Genomic DNA, 19615 nt, shown 5'->3' with positions numbered 1-19615 from the left:
AGGAAAAATAATTGATCTAACCAATGAACATTTTAACAAGGAACTAGAAAATATAAAAAAGACCCAATCAAAAATAAATAAGTCAGTATATGAAATACAAAACACCTTAGAAGGAATGAATAGCAGACTAAGTGATATAGAATAACAAATAAGTTATCTGGAAGATAGAATAATGAAAGTCACCCAAACAGAACAGGAAAAATAAAAATAAATTTTATAGAATGAAAGCAATTAAAGAGATCTCTGACCCAAATAAACAAAATAGAAATGAAAGATGACAAATGACAAATGATATCACAGATACAAAAAAATATATATAAGAGAATGCTATGAACAGTTATATGCCCACAAATCGGACAACCTAGAAGAAATGAACAAATTTTTAGAAAGATACAAACTACCCAGACGGAATCAAGAAAATCAGACTATTTGAACAGACTGATCAGTAATATTGAAATTGAAGTTGTAATTAAAAACTCCCTGCAAACAAAGCCCATCAATTACTGGATGGTTTCACAGGGGAATTCTACAAGACACATAAAGTGCAACTAATACCTATCCTTCTCAAACTATTCCCAAAGCTGAAGAGGATGGACCACTCCAAAATTCATCATATGAGGTTACAACAATGCTGAAACAAAGACCAGATAATAACACTACAAAAAAAGAAAATTATAGGCCAATATGTTTGATGAGTATACATACAAATATACTGAAGAAAATATTAGCAACCTGAATATGATAATATCTAAAAAGGATCATACACCATGATCAAGTCAGATTTATTCCAGGAACACAAGGATGGTTCAACATTTGCAAATCAACTTTTTCTATTCTGATTGCTGTGTTTAAAACTTCCAAAACTATGTTAAATAATAGTGGTGAGAATGAGCATCCTTGTCTTGTTCCTGATTTCAGAGGAAATGCTTTCAGTTTTTCACCATTGAGAACAATGTTGGCTGTGGGTTTGTCATATATGGCCTTTATTATGTTGAGGTAAGTTCCCTCTATGCCTACTTCTGGAGAGTTTCTATCATAAATGGGTGTTGAATTTTGTCAAAAGCTTTTTCTGCATCTATTGAGATGATCATATGGTTTTTATACGTCAATTTCTTAATATGGTGTATCATGTTGATTGATCTGCATATATTGAAGAATCCTTGAGTTCCTGGGATAAACCCCACTTGATCATGGTGTGTGATCCTTTTAATGTGCTGTTGGATTCTGCTTGCTAGTATTTTGTTGAGAATTTTTGTATCTATGTTCATCAGTGATATTGGTCTGTAATTTTCTTTTTTTTTATGACATCTTTGGCTGGTTTTGGTACCAGGGTAATGATGGCCTTGTAGAATGAGTTTGGGAGTGTTCCTCCCTCTGCTATATTTTGGAAGAGTTTAAGAAGGATAGGTGTTCGCTCTTCTCTAAATATTTGTTAGAATTCACCTGTGAAGCCATCTGGTCCTGGGCTTTTGTTTGTTGGAAGATTTTTAATCACAGTTTCAATTTCAGTGCTTGTGATTGGTCTGTTCATATTTTCCCTTTTTTCCTCGTTCAGTCTCGGAAGATTGTGCTTTTCTAAGAATTTGTCCATTTCTTCCAGGTTGTCCATTTTATTGGCATATAGTTGCATGTAGTAGTCTGTCATGATTCTTTGCATTTCTGCAGTGTCAGTTGTTACTTCTCCTTTTTCATTTCTAATTCAGTTGATTTGAGTCTTCACCCATTTTTTCTTGTTGAGTCTGGCTAGTGGTTTATCAATTTCATTTATTTTCTGAAATAACCAGCTTTTAGTTTTATTGAAATTTGCTCTTGTTTCTTTCATTTCTTTTTCATTTATTTCTAATCTGATCTTTATGATTTCTTTCTTTCTGCTAACTCTGTATTTTTTGTTTTGTTTTGTTCTTCTTTCTCTAATTGCTTTAGATGTAAGGTTAGGTTGTTTATTTGAGATTTTTCTTGTTTCTTGAGGTAGGATTGTATTGCTATAAATTTCCCTCTTAGAACTGCTTTTGCTACATCCCATAGGTTATGGGTCATCATGTTTTCATTGTTATTTGTTTCTAGGTATTTTTTGATTCCCTCTTTGATTTCTTCAGTGATCTCTTGGTTATTTAGTAGTGTATTTTTTAGCCTCCATGTGTTTGTATTTTTTACAGTCTTTTTCTGTAATTGATATCTAGTCTCATAGCATTGTGGTTGGAAAAGATACTTGATATGATTTCAATTTTCTTAAATTTACCAAAGCTTGATTTGTGACCCAAGATATGATCTATCCTGGAGAATGTTCCATGAGCACTTGAGAAGAAAGTGTATTCTGTTGTTTTGGGATGGAATGTCCTATAAATATCAATTAAGTCCATCTTGTTTAATGTGTCATTTAAAGCTTGTGTTTCCTTATTTATTTTCATTTTGCATGATCAGTCCATTAGTGAAAGTGGGGTGTTTAAGTCCCTTACTATGAGTGTGTTACTGTTGATTTCCCCTTTTATGGCTGTTAGCATTTGCCTTATGTATTGAGGTGCTCCTATGTTGGGTGCATAAATATTTATAATTGTTATATCTTCTTCTTGGATTGATCCCTTGATCTTTATGTAGTGTCTTCTTTGTCTCTTGTAATAGTCTGTTTTAAAGTCTATTTTCTCTGTTATGAGAATTGCTATTCCAGCTTTCTTTTGATTTCCATTTTCAGGGAATATCTTTTTCCATCCTCTCACTTTCAGTCTGTATGTGTCCCTAGGTCTGAAATGGGTCTCTTGTAGACAGTATATATATGGGTCTTGTTTCTGTATTTATTCAGCCAGTCTGTGTCTTTTGGTTGGAGCATTTAATCCATTTACATTTAAGGTAATTATCAATATGTATGCTCCTATTACCATTTTCTTAATTGTTTTGGGTTTGTTTTTGTAGGCCTTTTCCTTCTCTTGTGTTTCTTGCCTAGATAAGTTCTTTTAGCATTTGCTGTAAAGCTCGTTTGGTGTTGCTGAATTCTCTTAACTTTGGCTTGTCTGTAAAGGTTTTAAATTCTGCATCGAATCTGAATGAGTTCCTTGCTGGGTAGAGTGATCTTGCTTGTAGTTTTTTCTCTTTCATCACTTTAAATATGTCCTGCCACTCTCTTCTGGCTTACAGAGTTTCTGCTGACAAATCAGCTGTTAACCATATGAAGATTCCCTTGTTTTTTGTTGTTTGTCCCTTGCTATTTTAATAATTTTTCTTTGTATTTAATTTTTGATAGTTTGATTAATATGTGTCTTGGCGTGTTTCTCCTTGGATTTACCCTGTGTGGGACTCTCTGTGCTTCCTGCACTTGACTGACTAGTTCCCTTCCCATGTTAGGGAAGTTTTTAACTATAATCTCTTCAAATATTTTTTTCAGACCGTTTCTTTTTCTCTTCTTTTCTGAGACCCCTATAATTAGAATGTTGGTTTGTGTAATGTTGTCCCAGAAGCTTTTGAGTCTGTCTTCAATTCTTTTCATCCTTTTTTCTTTATTCTGCTCTGTGGTAGTTATTTCCTTATCCTCAGATCACTTATCCATTCTTCTGCCTCAGTTATTCTACTATTGATTCCTTCTAGAGAATTTTTAATTTCATTCATTGTGTTGCTCATCATTGTTTCTTTGCTCTTTAGTTCCTCTATGTCCTTGTTAAACGTTTCTTGTATTTTCTCCATTCTATTTCCAAGATTTTGGATCATCTTTCCTATCATTACTCTGAATTCTTTCTCAGGTAGACTCCCTATTTCCTCTTCATTTGTTTGGTCTAGTGGGTTTTTACCTTGCTCCTTGATCTGCTGTATATTTCTGTGTCTTCTCATTTTGCTTAACTTACTGCTTGTGGCACCCTTTTCACAGGCTTCAGGTTCTTATTTCCCATTGTTTTTGCCCCAGTGGGTAAAGTTGGTTCAGTGTTTTGTGTAGGCTTCCTCATGGAGGGGACTGGTGCCTGTGTTCTGGTAGGTGGAGCTGGATCTTTTCTTTCTCGTGGGCAGGACTGCATTCAGGGGGGTGTTTTGGGGTGTCTGTGAACTCAGTAAGACTTTAGGCAGCCTTTATTCTAATGGGTGGGGTTGTGTTCCTGTCTTGCTAGTTGTTTGGCATGGGGCATCCAGCACTGGAGCTTGCTGGCCTTTGAGTGGAAGTGGGTCTTAGTGTTGAGACAGAGATCTCTGGGAGAGCTCTAACCAATTTATATTATTTTGGGCTGGGAGCTCTCTGGTGGTCCAATGTTCTAAAGTCAGCTCTCCCACCTCAGAAGCTCAGGGTTGACACCATGCCAAAGCACCAAGACCCTATCAGATACATGGCTCAGAAACTGCAAAAAAATGAAAGAAAAATAAAATAAAATATTTAAAATAAAAAAATAAAATAAATAATTAAAATAAAAAAATAGAAAAGTAATAATAAAAAAGAACAGAACAACCAAACCAAAGCACAAATCCACCAATGATAACAAGCACTAAAATCTATACTAAGAAAAACATAAAAATCAGAAACAAGTCAGTCACAGACAGCAAACCCAAGTCTACAGTTGCTCCCAACATCCACCGCTTCAATTTTGGGTTGATTTGTTGTCTATTCAGGTATTCCACAGATGCAGGGTACACCAAATTGATTGTGGGGATTTAATCTGCTGCTTTTAAGGCTGCACGGAGAAATTTCCCTTTCTCTTCCTTGTTTAAACAGCCACTGGGGTTCAGATTTGGTTTTTGCCCCACCTCTGTGTGTAGCTTGCACCCAGGCTTCTGTTCCTGCTCAGACAGGACACAGTTAAAGCAGAGGCTGATTAGGGTGCTGTTGCTAATTCAGGCCAGGGGGAGGGAGGCGCACGGTAGTTAAAATTGGAATGTGGGGCAAGACTGCAGCAGCAGAGGCTGGCGTGACATTGCAACAGCCTGAAGCATACCATGTGTTCTCCCAGGGAAGTTGTCCCTGGATCACAGGACCCTGGCAATGGCGGGGTGCACGGGCTCCTGGGGAGTTGTAGATTGTGACCTGTGCTTGCACCCAGGATTCTTGGTGGCTTCAGCAGCATTAGATTTTTATGCCCTTCTCTGTTGTCTGAGTTGATAGCCGTGGCTCACTCCTGTCTCTGGCGCTCATTTAGGTGGTCCCCTGCCTTCTGTGGGAAGACAGGGAAGGAATCCCCTCTCCTTGCTCACCCTGAAACAATGGTCTCTTGCTTCTTAGGCAGGTCCAGAGTTTTTCCTGGACTCCCTCCTGGCTAGCTGTGGAGCACTAGCCCCCTTCAGGCTGTGTTCACACAGCCAACCCTAGTCCTATCTCTGGGGTCTGACCTCCGAAGCCCAAGCCTCAGCTCCCAGCCCCCACTCACACTGGCGAGTGAGCAGACAAGCCTCTCAGGCTGGTGAGTGCTGGTCAGCACCTATCCTCTGTGCGAGAATCTCTCTGTTTTTCCCTCTACACCCCTGTTGCTGCACACTCTCCTCTGTGGCTCTGAAGCTTCCCCCGCACCCACCACTTGTCTCTGTCAGTGAAGGGGCTTCCTAGTGTGTGGAAACATTTCCTGCTTCACAGCTCCCTCCTAGAGGTGCAGGATCCATCCCTTTTCTTTTGTCTCTGTTTTTTCTTTTTTCTTTTACCCTACCCAGGTACGTGGGGATTTTCTTGCCTTTTAGGAAGTCTGAGGTCTTTTGCCAGAATTCAGTAGGTGTTCTGTAGTAGTTGTTCCACATGTAGATGTATTTTTGATGTATTTGTAGGTAGGAAGGTGATCACGTCTTACTCCTCTGCCATCTTAAGGTCTCCTGCAATGCATCATTTTTATCAATAAATGAAGTCTACTACTATAGGTGTATGTATCAAATAGTCTGTCTGAGTTTGTCTATAATAATACCTTGTTGGTATGGAATTTTAAAAACGAATCCCTTCAGAGATAGAATCGTCTTTGATTACTCTTTGCTGGGGACTGGAAAGCTCTACATAGACCCAGGGTCTTCCACCCCTTACAATGAACTTTATTTCTAAGAGAAAACCAAGAGAAAGAGGAAGAATAGGGAGAGAGAGAGAGAGAGAGAGAGAGAGAGAGGAAGAGGGTTCACTGAGTCACTAAGAAGCTTTCAAAGTGACAATGAACAAATATATCTAACAGAATACAGGCAGTCAGAATACATGTTTTTCAGACTAGTCCCTTATTTTCCAGTCTGTGATTTAGCAGATCTTAACTCTCTGTTTTTCCCCAGTCTGGGAAACCTTTATTTCTCTTGTCCTGTTTTGACAATTTTCAGAATATAAAATTTGGAACCATAGAAACTTAGTTAAAATCAACTATTTACTATGTGGCTAATTTTGTGGAAGTCTCCTTTCAGAACCTCAGCATTTTCAACTTTGAATTACAAATAATTATAAAACTCAGCTCAGATAATTAAATAATAATATATGAAAGTGTTTGTAAATGTTGTTTAAATGTATGTTAATAATAATTATTATTATAACTAATAGTAATAGTAGTAGTAGCAATAGTGGTAGTGGTAATCAGGTTCTATATTCCAAAGCCCTGGATTTGTGTCCCAAAGTTATCATTTATTTACTCTACAAATTTACTTAATTTATTTCAGCCTCAGTTTTGTCTTCTACAAAATGGGGAAATTAAATAGATAACTAAGAAAAACCTACCATATAGCACAGGGAATTCTACTCCATACTCTGTAATGGCTTATATGGGAAAAAAAATCTAAAAAAGAGTGGATATATGTATATGTATAACTGATTCACTCTGCTGTACACCTGAAACTAACATAACATTGTAAATCAATAATACTGCAATAAAAAATTAATTTAAAAATGAAGGGCACTACTGCTAAAAAGAAAAATTAAAAATCACTGCTTTATAAAAGAAATAAAAATAAAAAGAGGAAATTAATTCTAGTCACATTGTTGTTATATTACATAATATATTTCATATAAATTATTCAGTATAATGTCTGACATATAGTAATTATAACACAAGCAAACTTTAGTTATTATTCTTATTAATTATAATTTACTGAGTACTTGTGACATACTAAGTATTTACAAATGTTGATTGATACTCATAATAATATTGTAAGGAGACATTATTATCTAAAATTAATAAATGAAGCAGCAAAGGATAAAAGTAGTTGGCTCAAGGCTAGAAAATGATGGTACTAGAATTTAAACCCAAGTGTCTGACTCTAAAGCTCAAGAATGTAAAAATATATATTAAAATATAAGATATATTTATTAAAGGTTAATCTTATGCATCTTAGATATTTATAATATTAATTTAAATAATTATATTTTAATGAGTAAAGACCAGAAGGAATTCTTTTTTCATGACTTGATTGTGTAGTTTAATTCTAACTGAGATTTTGACAAGGTTTCATGTGCTTTTCTGAATTTTAAAAAATTCATTTTGATGCAACAACATGCAGTATAATATTTTGACAATAATTTCCTCAAGTTATTTATTTATCAAATCACTTATTTTCCTCTTTTAAAATAAAACTTTAAGTAACAGCAATATAATTTGGTATAGAGTAATACATTTTAGTTATTTTCATGTAACTTTTTTTGGTTGTAGCTAAGGAAAAAGCTATCTTCCTTTTTATGCCTCTTCTCTTCTGATTTCCTTATTTACTTTATCTACCAGCTGGTAAACATTTAATTGTATACATTTTTGTCATCTTTATTCAATTATTTGACTTATTTTGAGGGCATGCCTCATTTACTCCATGAGAATGTGTGTACTTGCATTACATCATTTTCCCTTTACAATCCAGCATCATTAAGTACTAAAAGTCCTTGATTGAATGAGTGAAGAAAGAAAAATGTGAAAAATGCATGAAGACCAACAGTTTCATGTCTGTAGTACCCAAGTAGTAACACTATATTAGTTCATGATTTTCCTTTATCATGTATTATTTTTAACATTCTAAGACTTTTACAAAATTTGTTTTTTTTTTAAATAATGTTTTCGTTTAATATTATTCTCCTTAGCTCCACTTTTGGTGAATTCAAAGATATACATTTTAAAATGTACAACATCTATGTTTGAGATGTGTTTTTTTCATTTCATATATCATATTTTTAAAAGCAGTCTTGGTCAATGACAGAAAAAAATCCATTTAGGTCTCTGCAATTTTCTAAAACAATGTAATTTGCTAACTATATCTTTCTTTGGTAATATGCCTCTTTATTATGAGGAAAGCGCAAGAATTTTGAGTAGGAACATAGTGGAGAAAAAATGTCTTGATATTTCGAGAATTTTTTTTTTTTTTGAGGTACGCGGGCCTCTCACTGTTGTGGCCTCTCCAGTTGCAGAGCACAGGCTCCGGACGTGCAGGCTCAGCGGCCATGGCTCACGGGCCTAGCCGCTCCGCGGCATGTGGGATATTCCCGGACCGGGGCATGAACCCGTGTTCCCTGCATCGGCAGGTGGACTCTCAACCACTGCGCCACCAGGGAAGCCCTCGAGAAATTTTAAGTGTTTCCTTTTGGTCCTTACAGAAAGTGTGGACTACGGGCCAGTGTTTGTGCAAGAACCAGATGATGTAATTTTCCCAACTGATTCTGATGAAAAGAAACTAGCACTGAATTGTGAAGCTCGTGGCAACCCAGTTCCCAATTACAGGTAGAAATTCACTGTTAATCATTTTTCTTAAGGCTTAAAAATTCCTTTCAATGAGATTCTGACACTCCCAGGGAGTATTATAATGTCTCAAGTAATTTTTATATATTTGTCTTCTGATTTTTCCTAAGATGGCTTCGAAATGGAACAGAAATAGATTTGGAAAGTGATTATCGCTACAGTTTGATAGATGGGGACTTCATTATAAGCAATCCAAGTGAAGCAAAGGATTCTGGCCATTATCAGTGTTTGGCAGCCAACACGTTTGGAAGTATTCTTAGTAGAGAAGCTGTACTTCAGTTTGCCTGTGAGTAAAGTATTGTTCTTTCCACATATACATATATATATATAGTGTGTTTGTGTATATTATACATATACATATATATAAAACTTTAAAGTTTAGTGAGGCAATAGCTTATGACTTCAACTTTTAAAATCATGGTATAAACTGGTAACGAATAGAAGTATGAAAACAATGTGTTTCTTCCTGAGATATTTTCAAATTCCCTGAAATGTTTGCCCTCTTCACATAAATAGTAGTCTGGGGAGGTTAAAAATTCTGTTCATAAAAGCAGATAAAGTTTTCGAATTGAAATATCCTTTGAAATATAGTAAGAAATAGATTTTTAATTTTTTCTGTCTGCCTTTAAAATATACACTTAACTGCTTTTATTCTTCTACTGTCTATTATAGTCACTAGTTGCTATAGATTCTTCTGGACATAAGATAGCACACACTAAAAATTCTGCTTGTAGTCAGGTAACCAAAGAAATGCCTCTGAAATGCTAATATCTCAGATTCTGATTATAACTTCCCTCCAAAGTGTCCCAGTTTTTTTATTAGAAAAAAGACACTACATGTAAACATTCATGCATACTAGAATATATACATTTTCTAAAATAGATCATATATCTAATTAACTATATGTAGAGATTTCTTATAACTCTTGAAATCATTTCATTTATGATGGGGTCTTACACCAAATTAAGGATAGGCCACTGGGTGAGATAATTTCTTAGTAGGTAATCCTACTTGAATTAAATTCTTGAGGATTATAATCTCTAAGAAATGGAAGGGCCAGGGATCTTTGTGCTAATAATTCATATGTAACTATAATGGCTATGTAATTTGTCACAAAAAGATTTTTAAGTTAAAATTACACCCTGAAGAATGGAATAATTGATTTTTGTCTGTATAATCTTCATGTATTATGTCTAATTAACCCAGAACCCAGACACCCTATTAAAGGAGTGTGAAGGAGAAAAGGAAAGAATAAAGGAATGATAATTGATTCAGTTTCGAGAACATCGAGCTAGGTACTAGAAAAATCAAATTATTATCTTTTAAAGTATAATTGGCTAAGGAGTTTAGATTGGTATTTTCCATACACCAAATATACCAAGATAGGAGCCTAAGTGTACTCCTTTTGTTTTTGAAAATATTATGTGGTGTATCACAGAACCTAATACTTTTCAGTATGTACATTGAAAGAATCCTAATAAACAAAATAAACAACACTCCTAATTGCTCCTCTGTTCAATAGAGCAATCTTTTCAAGATAGATACAGCAAATCCAGAAAACACGATGTACTAGTATTAGTGGTTTATACCTTTCTCTTTGGTCTATACTCTCTAACACAAGTACTCTAATTCTCAATAGCCTGTATATCAGTTGTTTTTCTCCCAAATCAGCAGTGGTGGCAAAATATGCAAAGTTTTCTGCATTATTCAGACCAGAAATCTATTTACTGAAAGATACTAGATGTCTATATGATTGTGCCTTTCTAGATTTTTGCAAAGACCTGTCACAGCTATCAAAGAGTCAATTCCACCTATAGTGAGCAAGTTGGCACCAGCATTTACAGTTCAATGACTAGGCAAGGGAAACTTTATCTCTCAATCAACCTACCTACCTACTTACTTATCTTATCTATTCCACATCAAGCTGTCCTGAACTTAATTTAGAGCAATATTTGCTTTATTTTTAACTTAAATGTATGGGTAGACAGACATATGCAATCATTGGTAGTGTCTTATTACTCTGCCTCTCCCCAGCCCCACCCTACCCGACTCACTGCTGTGTTCTGGAGGCCATACATATGCATAAGAGCCTGTAAGATGCCTGGTTGAAGCAGTCAGTAACTTACATAGGGAAGGCCACTTCTGCCTCAAAATTGCTCCCCTAGATTCCATTATGTCTGTGTTGATGATATGAAAATTAAGTCTGTTAGGCTTAGTTTTATTTTTTGCCAGGTGATATTTGGGGAAAAATGCAAATACAGGTGATAGAGAAGATAGGATGAAGACAATCAATTTGCTTTCTAGTATACCTGGGTGTGAGCATGGGTGCTAGGAGTCACCCATGCTCTAGGAATCAGGATAGTTTTATGATTAGGGAGAGAAAATGAGGTAGGATGCTGGGGAGAAAGAAAAGAAGTGGCTTTTGAATGGAAGTGAGAGCATACAAATGTAAAGCAAGATTACATACTTGGTGGCAACTTTCCTTTACATCATGATTTTCTATGACCAGCCTCCGAGACAGATAATGAACTCACTACTTGTTGTTCATAGAATGCTTAATGTCCAAAGGGTTTTTGTGGCTACAGGAACTCTGATTACTTTTTATACATTTTGAAGCTGAAATCATTAATTATTTATATCCATCAGCCACTATTTATGTAAAAATTTAAATATGTATTATATAACTAATATTTCAAAACAAGTTTAGATAATTATTAAAACATATTAGATTAAATTAAATATTTAAATCTAATACAAGTCTGTTAAATGTTTTAAATGCCATATAATTAGGCAAAATTACAAATTATCAAAATGATTACAAACTTATGAACTCGGTTTACAATTATTTTATTATATAAATATTTTTACCTTTATATCTTAATTTTATCATGTATTACACAATAATTTTATCAGCTATGGTTTTCCACATTGTGTAGTGCAATTGTGATCTTCTAAAATCAAATAGAAAGGAGGATCATATTACCTAATCCAGAGTAGTTTCTGAGTTATCAACCAATTTAATTCGGATTGCTCCTTTCAAAGTGAGACTGTTAACAGACTTGGACTCTTTTATAATTTGAACATTATTATTTTTGTTATATCAATAATACTTTAAATAATAATACTAATACTTTAAATCTATAGCTTTTTCATAGGTTTTCACCTTTTGAAATATGACATATTTGCCTAAAAAAATGTGACTTTAAGACTTAATTGGACAATGTTAAATAAACATTAAATGTGTCTTCCCTAATTATGTTCATAGAAAAAAGTACTGATCTATATTTTATAAATAGATACATATTTAAATGAAGAATCAAGATATTCATATATTAACAATTACATACTTATTAAATGTAATAAAATTTAAACATATCCTACTAGAATTATCTTCCTTTTGTATGAAATTACATATATTATATACACACATGCATCATATTAAACGTTCCAATTTTGAGTATCATTAAAGTTGCAAGAGATTTTGCAGATTTACCTTATTCATATACATATATAAATTGTCACAATTTGACTATTGGGAATCCCTGAATGTTAACTTCTTTGTCCTTATTAACCAGAAATATATTTTAAAATATTCTAGCTTTCCTCCAATAACATCTTGATCTTGTGCCCACCCCCCAAGTATAGATTCAGCTACATTTTGTTGACCGTAATGCATAATGTTATTTATAGAGACTAAAATCTAGGTGTTAGAGGTGCATATAAGATTCATCCAAATAAGTTCCGGTGCTGAGGAGGATGACATTATTGCCAAACCAGTTTAGTAAAAAAAAAAGATTTTTAAGAACAAAAACTTTTTTAAGGTCTCAAGTTCATATATGTAGTTTATATTTATTTAATGCTTACTTCTATGGCAGACAACGTTCTAAGTGTTTTAAAATATGTTAACTCACTTCATCCTCATAACCAACCTATGAAGTATTATGCTGTTAAATGTAGACACATTTTACAGATGACACCTCTTATTTAACTCTAATAGTACTCAGTCTTTTCCTTATATAAATATGTATTATATTCATTTTATGGCATACTCATTTTGATTTTAATTCCTTTCTCAAACAATAATTATATTGTAATCTTTCAAAAAATATTTTTATGTTTGCTTCACCAACCATCATTTTATACTCAATATATAATACCTATGTGTAAAACAAAAATACTGGGATAAAAATAAGTATATAATCATTCTGCATTTATTCTCTTTGTTTAAATTAGTTAATAAATCACTTGCTTAATTTTCCTTATGGAAATTTAAGAGCTTAAGGAACATTAAGTCTCCTTCTAGATCTAGAATTTGGGGATTTATAGTACTTTTGGTATGCAATTATTTTTTTCTTATCATATTTTCTCTTTTATTATACCTTTTTCCTTTAATTAAAAAAAAATTATTAGACAATCTATAGTTAGGACCTGGAAAGCTACATTTTCTAAATAATCTTGAGACAGGACATGGATGACTGTGGCTGTTATTAAAAGCTGAAACTATCATCATAGATCCTGGTTTTTGAAGAGAATGGTGATTAGGAAATGAGTGTTGGCACTTTTATCTGTTGATGCAGCAATAATAAAAGATATATCTAATGTATACTAAGTGTAAAACAAATTTAGTTTCTTTAAAGTTTTGTTCCTATTCACTTGTCACTTAACATATTAACAAGTGTATATTTATATAACAATTATTTTGATTTACTAATATATTTGATCTTAACCTCATTCCAAAGGTGGTTTATTTGTCTTGCCATGTAAAATCATATACCATAAAGGATAAATATGTAAATTAGTAAATACAACATCAGGAAAAAAGTACATTTCATCATAATAGGTCAAGATAGTATAAGCCATATGTCTCATAATTATTATGGTCAAGACATAAATATTTCCTTGGGACTCCCAATAGTCAGAGAAAAAGGAGAAATACAAACATTTAAAGGATTTTTGTTTGACAAGAATATTTTTTCTTGATATTTAATTCTCATAGAAATTTCTCATCTGAGGCTTTATATAGAGATTTTAACATCTCTACATCAACTCAATAGCACGTTTAATTAGCCTGACTTAAAACCAAACCAATTTTTAAAATGTAAGTAGAATTTAATCATGAAGCTATTCACTTTGTTCATTTATAAATCTTTTTTTTTTTAATTTTGATTTGAGCAGCTAATGGATTTGAGCAGCTGCTGCTCCTTTTAACCCACCTCTCACATGTCTAAATGTCTACCCATGAGGATCTTTCAATTTAAGCTTTCCCTAAATGAATATTTATAAACATGGTTCAGCTTAGTTAATGTTAATAATATACATTAGCCTTAATAAATATATATCTCATAAGGGTGTAGTAAAAATTAATGAGGTGGAGAAGTCATGTCTGTGAACTGATTTTTAAGCTCAGAAAGAAAGACATAAATAAACACAAAGTTGGAGTATTATTGCTAGTAATGATTGTTACTGGTTATCAATAAGATTATTTTTGACAGAGTCTATTTTACTCCTGTAGCTTATGTTCATCATGAGCATAATTTCCTCACCTACTATAGTGATTTTTCTTCAGTGACAAGCAAGAATACACCATAAAAAACTTTGTCACTCTATTAGCTTATTACCATGCTGATGAGAATTTTGAATTGATAATGTGACACTACACACTTCTCAAACATCCTTTGGAAATCTAAGGCTCATAACAGTTTCTCCAAAGTTTGGATTTTTAGAAATAATTCATACCAGCAAGTCAAACATAATATGAATCAAGAATAAAATCTCCTCATGCTGTCTCTTGCTTCAAAAAGATCTTTATATGTCATCCAATAAATTGATAATTCATATCTAAATTCAAACATATTGCTTTTCAGGGCATTTAAGATGATGTAGATCCAGAATATTCCATTAGTTTTCCTTGAAGCAGTTGATTAAAATAACCCCCTTAACTCTTTGAGAGATTATATGATTTTTGTAGACTTTATATTTAAGCAGTTTAATTTAACCTTTCATTTTCAAATAAAACTCAAAAATTACTTCTCTAGTTTTTTCTTAACTTTTTCCCCTAAAGTAAAATTGACCCTAGACTTTAAAATCACATTTTACTAGCATTTAACATCTAATGAAATTATTTGAATAATTGCTAACTCTACAGTATATTCGAAGCTTTATCCCATTAGTCTATGAGGTTTAGTTCATAATAAATTTATTAAATTATTTGAATATTAACCTGTATGAGTCACTCTGGCATGGATGATTTTACTAATTATAAAATTATCTGATTTTATTACACGAGAAGTTATTAGTTTGTAATTTTGTCTTCTATAAACAAAGCAACACTGTTTTACTTTTATAAAACCATTACTCAAAGAATACGGTTTAAGTTTTCCTTTAAAATGACAATTATTCTGATCATAATAAATATGGTACCTGTACCATATACCCCTTGGGTATGGTATCATATGACCCCTTGACAAACTATAGTATGAATTCTTTGACTGAGATCACAGAAAAAAAATTTAATTAAAAATAGTTTCACATCCTGCCGACTACACCACACTCCCCTTATGGTGATCCATAGGCACTTCCCTGGGGGACCAGTGGTTGAGCCTTTGTCTTCCAATGCAGGGGGTGCAGGTTCAATCCCTAGTCAGGGAGCTAAGATCCCACATGCCTTGTGGTCAAAAATCCAAAACATAAAACAGAAGCACTATTGTAACAAATTCGATAAAGACTTTAAAAATGGTCCACATCAAAAAAAAGTCTAAAAATATTTAATTTTATGCTTTAAAGGAAAATTATGAGTGAATCAAAGTGGAAATCTGTGGCCGATTGTCCTCAAATAATTAATTCTTAATTTTATTTAAAAATTTGCAAGAGTTGTGTTTATTAAATTTCATCCAAACACATATTTTCATTATTTATGGAAATCATGAATAACTCTGGCCACATGTGAGAGATACAGTGAAATGGCTTTACCTCGGGTACAAGAGCTCCTCTCAGTGATCTCAGTGCTCTGCTTCTAGTTTTTAGAAATTCAGAAAGGCAGTTCTTCACTCACATTGTGTGAAGTAACCCAGAAAGACCAGGATCAGGGAGCATATAAATCCTCTGACCCTTAATGCTTAAGCCCATTTACCTAATTCATTGTTCCCTAATCCTTAGCAGAGTGTCTTTAGAGATCTTTTCCCAGCACAAAAAATCCACGGTATAAAAGTACAATGGAATTTAAATCTCACTACTAGTGCCCCTTTTACTTGATAAAATAGAAGTTCCATCTCAGGACATTCTATAGTCCTGATGAATAGAAAGGTACTAATATACAACAAGAAGCATAAACAAAGGGGCAAATATGAGTCTTTTCCAAATTTATTTTCTTCCAAAAAATCTTTTCTTGAGGGACAAGTCCAAGTGAATATGTATTACACAGTCTAGAGTTCTCATAACCTGACTGCCATTTCCACACATTGCTACTCTTCATGTATAACAATAGATGGATGGATACATAGACAAATAGAGGTGTGGATGTATAGATGTATATATGTATATGTCCGTCTGTATGTATGTACATAAATGTAATAACACTAACACAGGAATAAGCAGCAATAGTTATTGAACACTTAAAAGCCAGGCAAACTGTTAAATGCATTTAATGCATCATCACCCTCTTTAATCTTCCTATCAACCTTATGAGGGAAGTTCTACTTTTTTTTTTTTTTCTTCAGTACGCAGACCTCTCACTGTTGTGGCCTCTCCTATTGTGGAGCACAGGCTCTGGACGCGCAGGCTCAGCGGCCATGGCTCACGGGCCCAGCTGCTCCACGGCGTGCGGTATCCTCCCAGACCCGGGCACGAACCCGTGTCCCCTGCATCAGCAGGCGGACTCTCAACCACTGCGCCGCCAGGGAAGCCCTTATTTTTGACCTAATATATAAATGAAAAAATGTGAAGCTCAAGAATGTCGTTATTCTCCCAAAGTCACACAGCTAGTAAATAATAGAACAGCAGCTCCAATTCATATCTAACTTCAAACATCATACTTATAATCTACCTTGTTCTATCCTACACTGTACTTACCACGCAGTTTTTGTTCAGCATATCTGTTGTTGTTTTATTCATAGAACATTTACTCAATCTCTACTCTCTTGGGCATTGTTCTAGAAGTCAAGGAGCGCATAATGAGTATCTCCCCTTGACCTACCAGAAAAATTGCCTACTTGGAACTCCTGCCCACTTCTTCTACTCCTTAACATCTCCCTTCTCCACCCTACCCGAACCCCACTAAAATCCCTATGTATTGTTTTCTGAAATGACATAAAACACAATTATGACCATATTGCCCCTGCATAAATCCCTGATGTTTTACCGTAATTAAACAGAAGTTTGTAACTTACCCTTTAAGTGCATAAAGGGCAAAGAGAATCATGGGGTTGCTCTGGAAATATGTATGCAGACAACTCTGTAGGAAAAGCCAAATTAAGAGGTCATTTTGATAACCTAGGTAAAAAAGATTTGAAGGCCCTGGTGTATTGGATATGATAGATATCTGTAGGAGGCTCCAAGATAAATGAAAATTTGCAAATGGCTGAATAGAAAGGGGTGGAAATGTAAAAAGTATGGAGGAGTTAAAATATCAAAATTCGGAGCTTTGATCAATTCAATTGAGCAATACATAATGCTGTTACATAATAAAGTCACACAGAGAAGAGGAACAAGTTTCTGGGAGAATAAAGTGATTTCAGATGAGCTAGTTTTATTCTGATTTTCAGAAGAAAATACCCGACATTTAAAAATATTGGTTGACCCTCAAGAAAGGCAGGCAGGAACAGAACATATTGAGAGGCTCAATGAAACCATAGGGATGGTTCATCAAGATAAATTATATGAGGAAGAAAACAGGACTAAGGATTAACCTTTAGGATTATACACATTTCTCTGATAGAAAGAAAGAAAGGAGTTAGTGAAGAAGATAAGAAAAGAATGATCTGAGAGGTGCAGCAGAAACCAATAAAGTAGAGTAAAATAGAACTGATCTTCAGAATTTTAAGGTAGGAACTGTCATTCACGTCAAATGTTGTAACACTCAGAAAAGACCTTAGGATTTTGAGACTTTAAAAAATCAATTTTAGTAAAGATCAAAACAGAAATCAGAATTTAAGGCATTTAAATATAAGATATTATAGTGGATTATGATTTTGACCGTTAACAGTAATGAGGATGTTTAACAGAGTTTTGTTGACATGACATGATAGTGAAACATAGTGTTATTTGGTAGTAGAAAGAAGGGAGTCAGTGTAGAGGAAGAAGCTGAAAATACAAAATAGAGAGTGTCTAATTAGTGAAAATAATTTCTGCTTTCCAAGTAAGGTATAGGCTTCCTCTAGATTTTAATTTGCTTCTAGGGAAATATTATGCCACACAGAAGATACTCAATGTTATAAATAGTATGTGGGACTAGCAAAAAAACTTATTTTTTTTTCAGTAAAACACAACTATTATCTCAAGAGAAGTAGAAACAACTTTACTACCGCCATAACTTTGTAACAGTCAGTGAAGAATCACATGGCAGTTAGGTTTAACTGGTATTTTTCCCATTCCCAAAGAATGTAAAGAAGGGGAAGTAAGAGGGTAACCCCTAAGCAAGACCAAATAATTAGCTGTGTGCTGCTCAGAAGGGCTTCCGCACCTGTGAGTTCATGGTCCTGGTTTCTATATGAGCTTTCTACACTGTTTCTATGTCTTTTTTCGTTTTTATTTTTAGTCAGAATTTAGTATTTTGGGAAAGTTATGGAAGCGCACATGGGTTTCTCTTTATAAATCCTAACAGGTCTACTTGCGTATCTGAAACAAGAGGTTTTTTAAACTAAAAGCCTCTTCAACTTATTTCAATAAAGTCTTGTTCAACTGTAAATGATGTGGTATGATCTGTGTTGGATTTCATATTATTGTTTAGAATATCCTTAAACATTGGGCATTTAAGCTAGTCTGTAAGTTTGATAAAATTGTACCTCTGAGGTATGTTTATTGGGCTTACTGTCTAAGTTTAGAGTAAAGTGGGATGAGGATGATTTTTCTATGCCAAGGTTATGTTCTGTCCATTCTGTGGGACTTAAGGGTTAAGCATGGAGTTTGTTGGGTCATGAGAGTCACTTCATAAACCATTAAGCCTACCTCTATGGACATATATGTATGTATGTATTTATTTGCCTTTCTTTTCTTTTTTTTTTTTTGTGGTACACGGGCCTCTCACTGTTGTGGCCTCTCCCATTGCGGAGCACAGGCTCCAGATGTGCAGGCTCAGTGGACATGGCTCACGGGCCTAGCCACTTCGTGGCATGTGGGATCTTCCCAGACCGGGGCACGAACACGTGTCCCCTGCATGGGCAGGCGGACTCTCAACCACTGTGCCACCAGGGAAGCCCTATTTGCCTTTCTTTTAAATAATTTTTAAAATTTCATTTATTTTTGAATTTAAGGTACAATTGATGTATAATATTATATTAGTTTCAAGTGTACAACATGATTCAAAATTTGTATATGTTGTATACTTATTGGTCACTCCAATAAGTCTAGTTAACATCTGTCACCTTACACTTGCAAAAAGCCTTTTTTTGTGTGATGAGAATCTTTAAGGCCTACACTCTTAGCAACTTTCAAATATTCAATAAACTATTATTAACTATAGTCACCATGCTGTACATTACATGCCCATGACTTATTTATTTTATAACTGGAAGTTTGTACCTTTTGACCCCCTTCACCGATTTCACCCACCCCTCACTTTCTGCCTTTGGCAACCACCAATCTGTTCTCTGTATCTGTGAGCTCAGTTTTTGTTTAAAATTCCATATATAAGTGGTATAATAAGTTATTTGTCTTTCCCTGTCTGACTTATTTCATTTAGCACAATGCCCTCAAAGTCCACCCATGTTGTCACAAATGGCAAGACTTCATTAATTTTTATGGCTGAATAATATTCCATTATATATGTACAT

The 19615-nt window shown here is 34.1% G+C and overlaps 1 protein-coding gene across 3 annotated transcripts in view; it reads left to right on the top strand.

The window, feature by feature from the left end:
• The window catches only part of CNTN5 (contactin 5), a gene marked incomplete at both ends in the record, with an annotated part of 849213 nt that overhangs the window by 298692 nt on the left and 530906 nt on the right, over nucleotides 1-19615 (top strand). For 2 of the 3 annotated variants that reach the window (XM_081239349.1, XM_081239348.1), the window contains 2 exons: nucleotides 8489-8612; nucleotides 8741-8916. The exons of the other annotated variant lie outside the window; for it this stretch is intronic. In XM_081239349.1, the coding sequence (XP_081095475.1) occupies nucleotides 8489-8612; nucleotides 8741-8916 (300 nt within the window). The remainder of the gene's footprint in view (nucleotides 1-8488; nucleotides 8613-8740; nucleotides 8917-19615) is intronic. 3 annotated transcript variants of the gene reach the window in all.

The sequence above is a fragment of the Mesoplodon bidens genome (assembly GCF_964165515.1).
Source record: "Mesoplodon bidens genome assembly, chromosome: 7".
Lineage (NCBI taxonomy): Eukaryota > Metazoa > Chordata > Mammalia > Artiodactyla > Ziphiidae > Mesoplodon > Mesoplodon bidens.
The sequence above is the reverse complement of the archived record's forward strand: the minus strand, read 5'-3'. Positions and strand labels throughout refer to the sequence as shown.